This window comes from Alligator sinensis, unplaced genomic scaffold (assembly GCF_000455745.1).
Source record: "Alligator sinensis unplaced genomic scaffold, ASM45574v1 scaffold999_1, whole genome shotgun sequence".
NCBI classification, from domain to species: Eukaryota; Metazoa; Chordata; order Crocodylia; family Alligatoridae; genus Alligator; species Alligator sinensis.
In genome coordinates, this window is record NW_005842571.1 from 845446 (window position 1) to 855240 (window position 9795).

At 40.3% G+C, this 9795-nt stretch overlaps 1 protein-coding gene across 3 annotated transcripts in view; it reads right to left on the reverse strand.

Annotated features, from left to right (window-relative positions):
* TGS1 (trimethylguanosine synthase 1) overlaps positions 1-9795 on the reverse strand; it is a 51560-nt gene that overhangs the window by 19643 nt on the left and 22122 nt on the right. For all 3 annotated transcript variants that reach the window (XM_006032432.2, XM_025214181.1, XM_025214182.1), the window contains 5 exons: positions 8649-8997; positions 7414-7578; positions 5773-5916; positions 3216-3432; positions 698-776 (listed from right to left, as the gene is read on the reverse strand). In XM_006032432.2, the coding sequence (XP_006032494.1) occupies positions 698-776; positions 3216-3432; positions 5773-5916; positions 7414-7578; positions 8649-8997 (954 nt within the window). The remainder of the gene's footprint in view (positions 1-697; positions 777-3215; positions 3433-5772; positions 5917-7413; positions 7579-8648; positions 8998-9795) is intronic.

Consider the following 9795-nt stretch of genomic DNA (forward strand, 5'->3'; position numbering starts at 1 on the left):
ACACTGACCTTAATTGACAAACTCTGCAGCCACTTTATTAGGCTTGAAGACAGTGAGTTTCAGCGTTATACAAGATATGTTTTAATGGTGTAAATCCCTAAAATTAATGTATACTGACAAAACAAGTGCTGTACTTATAATCCTCAATACCACTAGTTCACCTAGTCACTTTTTCATGTCAGCTGACCACATATAAACAAACAATTGTACACATAAAAAAACTGCTTCTTGCAGCACAGATATTTTAAACTCAAAACATATCTTTGTAAATTAATCTGAGCTACTATTTAAGATGATATTCCATATATGATGGCCTGCAGCTGTCTTCAGGAACTGACAACTTGAATGAACCTTTACTGTTAAACAACTCAATATAACTCAAGACATGCAAGAAAGTTGGTTTTATTTATACCAAGATGTATCAATCTAATATTCTACCAGAAGCATACAGAGGTTTGGACAAGATGATATAAGAACCAATCATTTGTTCTACAGCACAGAGCAGGGAACAATACATTACACTCATAGGAGTTATTTATCAAAGTTGCAAGATATCTTGTAAGATGCAATGCAAAAGTACTAGCAAGTATAGTCCTAAACTATAAACATATTTTCATTTGAACTAGATTAAAAGTGCAATTTACAGCAGCAAAGTTTTTTTTAATGATTTAAAGCCACCTTTTAAACAATAACTTACCTGGTCAATGTCAGCATTACGTGGTAGAAAATACACAATGTTCTTTGTGATCTTTTGGGACAACCTGAAAATTTCAAATGTAGAAACCAGTAAAGGAAAAAAGGCTGACATATATTGCTTTGTTTTCAGAGAGTCTCCCCAGTCCAGCAATTAAAAATTATATACTTTTGATTAATCTGCTATTGCTATTAATTGGATATTGTTTTGAAATGCAAGAGTGGATGCTGGCCAAATGAAGGAATTAATTTCACACATTTCTCCAAAAGTTATGAAAAAGTACTATATTTTTCATTTCATTTTTTTCTTAACACAACAGAGCTAAAAACTATGACAACAACAACAACACGTTTTTCATTTGCTGGCTCCTTTCTAACCCCTTTTCTGAGGAGTTTTATCTAATTAGCTATAGAGATACATTCATTTGCTAGCTAGAAACCTGTTATCTTGTTCAGAACAGACAACTGAGATTCCCTTAAAAAAAAAAAAACTTGTTAAAGGGATACAACTCATTATTCAGCTAATGACAGGCCACCAATATGTAAGTGATCTGCTAAATAGCAGAGGATTGAGATTTCTATAAGAGTGCATGTATTCGTCTTTGGTCTCCTAGAATAATGGTATGTTATAATACAGACCAGTGGCAGTCAACTTCTGGCCCATCAAGTTGCGTTATTCAGCTGTATCCTTCAGCTCCCTATGAGTCCAGAAATTTGGCGGTTTGGGAGTGGTGGTAGTGTTAAGTGCCGCAGTCTCCAGAACCATGACAATTAACGCTGCCATTGGTCCCCCACCATCAAATTTCTGGACCCTAGGAGAGCCCCAAGGACTGGACAACATGGGTCCATACAGGGCTGGGCCAGCACACAAGGTCACATGGGGGAAATTACTCCATGTGCCAATCTCATGTTGGATCCTACCCACAGATTAACTGAACCCATGGGATCTGGTCCATGACCTGACCCTGCACCACTCATATGGCCTGTAGGCCAGAAGGTTGAGCACCACTGATATAGACAGTCAGTCTGGAAATATTCTACGGAGGATTTACTTTTCCTAACATCAGTTAGAAAAGCAAATAACTCTGAAACCCAGCTCATGTGTTTTTTGTAGCTAATATTCTTGAGTTATGGGAAGTCTATTTTATTATTGCTATTTATATTAAAATATTTTAAAGGAGCTCAATAAAGGATGGATGTTTTTGTAAATGAGAAAACTGGTAAAAATTCTGTTTCTTAATACAGAAAATATGTGTCTTCCACTTTAAAGAACAAGGGTTTTTCAGTTTCAATCAAAATAAGATATATATAGTTTATAAGTGAAGATTGTGCTTTTGAAAAAAGTAACACAATCACTGAATATCCACATAGATAATGAGGATATCATGGTGTTTCTGCAAGATTGAGAAGTGGATGAATTTCTAACCCACAGGTAAACTTTATCATATGTTTAATGCATTAGCATGTGTACATTTGTCAGAAAGCTACCAAAACTGACCAGCTGCTACAGCATATTTCAATTCCCAGTCTGACATCAAATCTAAGCAAAGTACTAAATTGGTTTATTGTCATCATAACAAATGCCTTTTTATTTTCAGTAATAAATTTGGCACTCATCCCTGACTGCAAGGGATTGCTGAAGATATTTGTACAAAATAAAGTTGTTGCTTAGGCCTTTTCATATACCTTTCCCCTGTGTTTATCCATCCCTAACTCTGGGGTATCAAACTTGTTTGGCCTTGCAGGCTGAATCTGAACCATGAGGCTTCCTGTAGGCTAGAAGCTTCATGAACAAGAGTGGGAGCATTAATCCCTATGGGTTGCCAGAGCTGCTGTTTTAGCATAGTTCCTGAACCCAGGGAATGAATGCCCACCAGCCACTTGACCCTCCCTGACTCTTCCCCTTGCTATTTTAGTCACCAGGAGCGACTAAAAACTGATTTTCTGCAGCAGGTAAGGGGGAAGCAGGGGTGGAGAGGGGTGAGCAACTGGCTGGTTGACCCACTATATATCTGACACTTCTGCTTTAAACTCATATGGCCAAATTCCCTATAAAAAAAAAAAAAAAGAACAGCTGTTTTGTAACCTTCCATTTGTGCAAATGTTCTGTAGTCTTAAAAATTAATTGGTTTGTAGTTAATCAATATGTTGCACAGGACTAAGACTTCAAAAAAGCAATAGTGGGTACAATACAAATAATCCTAAGGAACAAGATCCAGCTTTAATACAAGTATATTTGACAATATTTTTTAATGAGAAGAAGAAGAATCTGGAAGTGATCAACAGAATTATCTGATAACTTTAGGTGGCATGGAGTCTAACAAACTGAGTTTCTGGGTTTCTACTTCACATAGATATATCCTGATTTTCAGCAGTGCTGTTCATCTGCAATTCCTAATAAAGTTAACAGGCATCTATATAAGCTAACAGAATGTGAAACAAATCAAGACATCCTGGAAGAAAAAGGTAAATATTATAAATGTCTGAGTCATGGCTATGATAATGTAACTTTGAAAGGATATCCATCAGGACAAATCATTGTCCTAATGTCAAAGATTTCTGCAGTGGCATAGTCTGGGCCTCCCCAAGGAGGGCTGAGAAACACAACATCTGCTTTTAAATTAGAAACCAGGATCATGAAGTCTCCACATATGAACTCTATCCGATCTGCCACTCCATATACTTCAGCATTGTTGCGGGCAAGGCTGATCTTAACAGGGTCAATATCAATGGCAATCACTGAAAATAAGGTGAAAGGAAACAAATGCAATTAACATTCATTAAAACATACACCTGTTGGAACATATTTCTTAAAAAAGTAGATATCTATATTGCTTGCCAAAACAAAATCTTCCTGTGATCAAGGTTCTCAATCACAGCTCTTCGGTAGAAATCAGATTTATAATCCTGTTATTTGTACTCCTAATAGAGACTTCTACAAATATATTGTGTCATATAGTAATATCTAAGATTATTTCAAACTTGTGCTTAAGTGCAGGAAACTGGATTTCTTCAAAGGGCAACTTTTCTCTGGACTGCAGGAACAGAGATTCCAAATTCCTCTTATTGTTCCCCCGGCTAGAGAGCATAGCTGCTGCATGAAATGACACAATTTTTAAGTGTCCCACCAAGGGAGGCAAGAGAGGCATGGGGGATGGCTACATGGGAGTATGGCATGGAAACACTTCAAATTGGAGTGGAATTTGGAGCACTTTGGATGCAGCACCTGTCCACAGCCTCTGTCACAACTGGCAAAGAAGTGACTAAGGTTAGTCGGAAAAGTACCATATGTACTTGAATCCAAGATGACCCTCCACGAAGTAGATTCTATATATGGAAAATGTATAAGTAAGTTATAATTTTCCAATGTATATTGGAGGGTCATCTTATTCACAGCCACCCCTCACCACAGCAGGGAGAGCAGTAGCAGAGGAACAGGCAGAGGGAGGGAGTCAAGCAGCAAGACCCCAGCCCCTCTCTCTCTCTCTCCCTATCTTGCCCTCCCAACTGTCTGCCACTACGTGTGCCTGCTCCCTAGGCACCCAGGGCCCTGATATTTGCCCCCCATGCCTGTAACCCCAGATTCACCTGCCCACTCCCAGCTGACTCCGCCCCTTTGTTCCCCCCTCCACCACAGTCTGTGCCTGCACTGCTTACCCTCCGGCTCCAGCCCTACTTTAGCCCAGGGCATGAAGCATGCAGTTGCTCTAGCCCCAACCTGGCCCAGTTACAGAGGTAGTGCTGGTAGCAGCTCCAGCCCAGGTTCTGGATCCAGGACCCAGCCAGAGTGCTCTCTGTGGTTGTGGATGACAGAACAAGGAGCAATGGTCTCAAGTTGCAGCAAGGGAAGTTTAGGTTGGATAGCAGGAAAAACTCTCATGCTAGGAGGGTAGTAAAGCACGAAAACAGATTACCCAGAGAAGTTGTGGAATCTCCATCCTTAGAGGTTTTTAAGACCCGGGAAGACAAAGCTTTGGTTGGAATGATATAATTGGGGATAATGTTGCTTTGAACAGGGGTTGGACTAGATAACCTCCTGAGGTTCCTCCCAACCCTAATTTTCTATGATTCTATGATCTTGGATTGAAGTAAATATGGTATTTGCAAAACTGAACACAGCCTGACAAACTCTGTGAAGGATACAGCATTATTTGCCTTACTTAGGGTAATTTCAGCAGCAGAATACAAAAGCAACTTGTACAAGTAAATTTTCAGTGATAAATTTAATTTAAAAGAATATCAATGTCTGTCTATACTTGATTTTAACTGATTTATTGAAATTCTGCTTTTCACCAAGCAAACATACGCTAAATGTAATTTCACATGAGTTTGCCACAGCTGGCTCCATTGCCTTAATACGTATTGTAGTGCAAGTATTGACAGCATATGTACTTCTACTTCATATGCAATATGCTTATGAATAGCTTAACACTGTGGACATCAGCTTGCTCCTGCTGCTCTGATGCACTATTGCTCTAGTTCAGTAGTGCTCAGCCTTTTGGCTCCACAGGCCACATGAATGGTGCAGGGCCCATTTGTGGGCTAGATTAGGCCCTGGGGTCTGGCACCATCCTCTCCTGCCCTGTGGATGATGGGATTGGGTCCCAAGGGCCTGACACTGCCCCCACGTGGCCCTGGGTGCTGGGATCGGGCACCAGATCCAGCGTTCAGGGCCAAGGGCTCTCCACAGGTCTGAAGATTTGGCAGCAGGGGAGCAGCGCCACCACATTTCCAGTCCTGTGGAGAGTCCCATAGGCCGGATGACCATTTGCTGCAGGCTAGATCTGGCCCGCAGGCCACCAGTTAAGCACCCCTAGTCTAACTATTTCATTGAGATGTGAAAAAACAATTGACTACTGCAGCAAGTAACACACTTTGGCGAAAAGAAACTAATTAAAATAATGTATTCTTTCTAAAAATGTAGAGATATTGCCTGCCATTATTCTGACACTGGAGCAAGTATATTAGTAATGTTTACTTCAGTAGAACAAAAGCAAGGTAAAATTAATCAGTGAAGAAAACATCAAACTCTCATATAGGGGAAAGGCAAAGCTTCATGTAAACAAAACAGCTAATTACCTCTTTTTGATGCCAAGGCAAACTGAATAGCATTTCCTCCAACTCCACAAAATGCATCCACTATAATGTCACAGCTGAATGACTGTTGGACTCGATGTGCAATATGCGCTGCTATTTTCTCAGGTGTAACAGAGAACCAACCCTCTGGGGGAGAAAAAGCATTTCTTTTTGTCACTTGTTTCCAAATTCAGTTATTCGAAAGAACTAAATCAAGTTCAAATATTGAAGACAGCAAATCAATACATTTTACTGGGGCAAGATGAATTTGATCCTGCAAGGTGCTGAACTCTGGGTCAATACAACAATTCCTTTGAGCCTGGAAGTGGTTTCACTGAAGTCAATATGTTTACAGCGAATCACGTTCTTCATTAAACTGTGCTAGAGCGCTTTGCAGCTATGCCAGATGATGGCCAGTAAAGACCATAATGAAGAGAAAATGACTTATATGTCAGTTGCAAGCAGATACAGAACAGATCTAGAACCTTAAATTTAAATGAAACAAAAATAATTAGACAGACTTGACAAACACGTGGTCTTTGCAATGAAGTGGCTTTAAGCCCATATTTCCTATGCTGACATGAGGAGTGCTCAAAATGAAAGGCTTGGGGGGAAAAAAACAGAACAGGAACAAAAAGTGTCCCAGTACAGTTAATTTTCTATAAATGTCTGATCTCTTCATGTGGGAAACCACTGTAAAGCTGTGCAAAGTGTAATTTAGCAATTGACTAGATTTAAACAATTTGAAACATCATTTAAAATGTCTTCTTCACGTATTACTCAACAGATTTCAAAATATAACCCCCCCCATTCTTCTTTTTTTTTCCTTCCTTTTTAAATGTATTTATATTTTCAACAATTAGATTTCATCTCTTGGGAGATGAAATTTCTAAAAAACATGGACCAGTAGAGTGCACTCTATTGTTAGGCAGCACAATTTTCTGCAATGATCATGCCTGACATCAATGGGGCAGGGTTTCAGGTGTCAAAGTTCAATTTAACTCTATTAAAATCAGAGGGCGCCAATACACATGCAACAAGGCTGCTCCAACATGCTGTAATTACAGCGCGTCAGAGAAGACTTATTTGAATCTGCTGGAACATGGTAATTACCGTGCTCCAGCAGACTCCAGTATCTTGTGTATTAGCGTCCCTGCACTGAAAAAAATATCAGCAGGGGCGTTTTAACTAAAGCTCATTTTTTCAGCATGGGAACGCTGATACATGAGATACTTCAGGAGCTTTAATTAGAGCGGCTCTTGAAGCTGCTCTAAAGCACCCGCCACCCTCTCTCCCCTCCGCACACATATAAATGCCGTAAGAGCTATGCTGAATTGCACCCGATTCACTCATTCATGGTAGTGGTAACTAGGGTTGAGTGAAAAAAAAAGCAGCTGCTGTCAGTAGCCATGTCATCACAATCAGGATTGTGGTGGCAACTGGGAATTCCTGCATCCTGTATGTCCTGGTCAGCTGGCTGCATCTTTATGTTGCCGATTCATAAGAATTAATTCTCATGAGCAACAATTTATAAGGTAAACTATTATTTACATCAGTTGTTTCCCAGCCAGTAAGAAAGCAAGCATGTATATTTGTATAATCTTATTATAGAGTTAAAAGTGCACATTCCAGCTAATGACATACCTCTGTCTAATTTAATCCCATCATCAAACCGAGAGAACAGTCTGTAGCGCTGTGCCCAGTATTTTGCCAGATCAGGATCAGCAGCAATCTCAGTAGGTAAAGACAGTGGTGCAATTCTGTTCTTTCTCTTATTTTTCTTCTTTTTGGTATTTGTTTCAGTTGGAGCTGAAAAGAATGTGTCACAACATTAGTAACATTACAGAGATTCTCGGTTCTCAAGGGCTGGTACTGCAAAAGGTAGGCTCAAAATCAAAAATGCTGCAACTAGGCAACAGTATTGATTTCCAACACGGGGCTATTACCGGGGCTTCACAAGTAGGTAATTTAAAAAAGATTAGAGAGGAGAATCCTAAAATTACACAGACGAGTGATTAAGTGTATGCAACTACAGTGGTTCTGGAGACTACCTGGGTCTACTTCAATTCACTGTTCCCTCTCCAAAAATGAGCCTGGAATGCAGAGATCTGTGTTGAGCCCCAGCTCAGTATCTCATGTTGTTCGCATCACATTCAAATCTCAATGTTCAAGCCAGCAGTTCTAACCTCTTTAGACTCAAGCCACCCCTCATAACTACACGGAATAAACTTTGCAATACAAATCTTATATTAAAATAAGTTAAACTGCCATGAATTATATAATGTGTTGCATAGGAAAGCCTCAATAATTATCTCCCTTTAGAGTACAGCAAATATTAAATAAAAAAAAAAAAACTTAACTACTATATGCATTCACACACACACACACACACGTGTGTGTATGCATGTGTTTTCTATTTCACATGAGATTTATGAGACATGTATATAAGATCTTCCCTCCTAGCATATTAAGTAATTTTACTTTTAACATATTTTATGTTCCTTGAAATTCAAACCATTGATAAAAACATATATCCAAGGACCAAAGTTCTGACAGTCCAAACATTTGTTTGAATTGAATCAGTTGCTACTAGAGCCTCCCTTCGCTACAGAAATAATGCAGTTGAAAGGAGGGGGTTCCTTGGGAGTATCTAAAATAGACAAACTGCTAGTTAGTACAAAGAAACAAGGGTCAGAATTTATGAAGAATGAGCCAAAGCCACTTTTACCTCCATTAGCAGCAACTAGATCTCTATTTGTGGGAGTCTGACTGAAGATCACATAAATATTAAGCTGTATTAAATAACTACAAAATAGCAAACAAACTTTACAAGGCAGTGTATCATCAGCTTGTTTCCAGCAATTAAGAACTGTATGCACCTTGGTTCAACTCTTCTGTTTCTACCCGAAGATAGTCTGGAATATCCAGAGCAATGATTTGTCTTCCAGAATTGCATTCCTGTTTTCCCAAGCTCTGAGAATTAGAGATATTTGCTGATGCTTCTTCCCTTTCCTCTTCAAGACTGTTTGCCTCAGGTTCACAACTAACAATGCTGGAAGATAGCAGGTCACACTCTTTAGCATTCAGATGATATTTTTGTGAGGTAATACTTCCCTGTCCTTCTGAGTCACTGCTTGTAGAGGATCCCTGCAATTTATCCTGAGGAAAGGATGCCTGGGATGTCATCTCCTCCACAGGTTCACTAGCCTGCTTTAGGAACTTCTCTACCTGGAATTGTCAAATACCATAAATAATTAGATTGTATTTTTGTACTTTAGGATGGTACTTTTGTATTTTTGTACTTTAGGATTTTGTACTTTAGGATGGTGCAAACAACAAAGCTGCAATGCATCCATCATTGATCTACCAAAAGGCCACGTATACATACTACATTGTGTAACAAAAACCACCAAAAATCTCCCTGAGACTATTAATTTGGTCACAGACAAAGCCCTCACGAGTGCATGTGCAACCTTACTGAGCACGGATTATTTTGATAAATGCTGTTTGGAAAAAGCTGCAAAAGCAGGGCTGTCCAACTTCTGTGGATTGGGGCCACACCACAGGGGATGGCACACCATGGGAGCCATGCCAGCAGGAGACCACAGTCTTCCCTCACCATGTAAGTGGGCAGGCAGGTCCCCCCACCATGGCACCATTCACGCAGAAAAGGGTCTTCCCACCATGGCACCCCTCACTTCTACACCTATGGGGTCTCCGGGCACTGAAGGCTGTGGTGTACCACCTTGCACCATCCTGTGGGTAGGGGGAGCCCCCCTGGCTCCTGCAGCACCTGAAGTGATGAGGGGAGAAGTGGCAGCAAGCGGGAGCCCAAGGGCCACATTAACTGCTCATGGGTCGCATCCTGCAGGCCACCAGTTGGACAGCCCTGCCTTAGGAAACTAACTGGTTCAGAGAGGCATGAGTTTGTAGACAGCAACCTACTTATAGTTTCATAGTAGCTAGGGTCAGGAGGGGACCTGAACAGATCATCTAGCCTGACCCCCTGCCACAGGCAGGGATGTA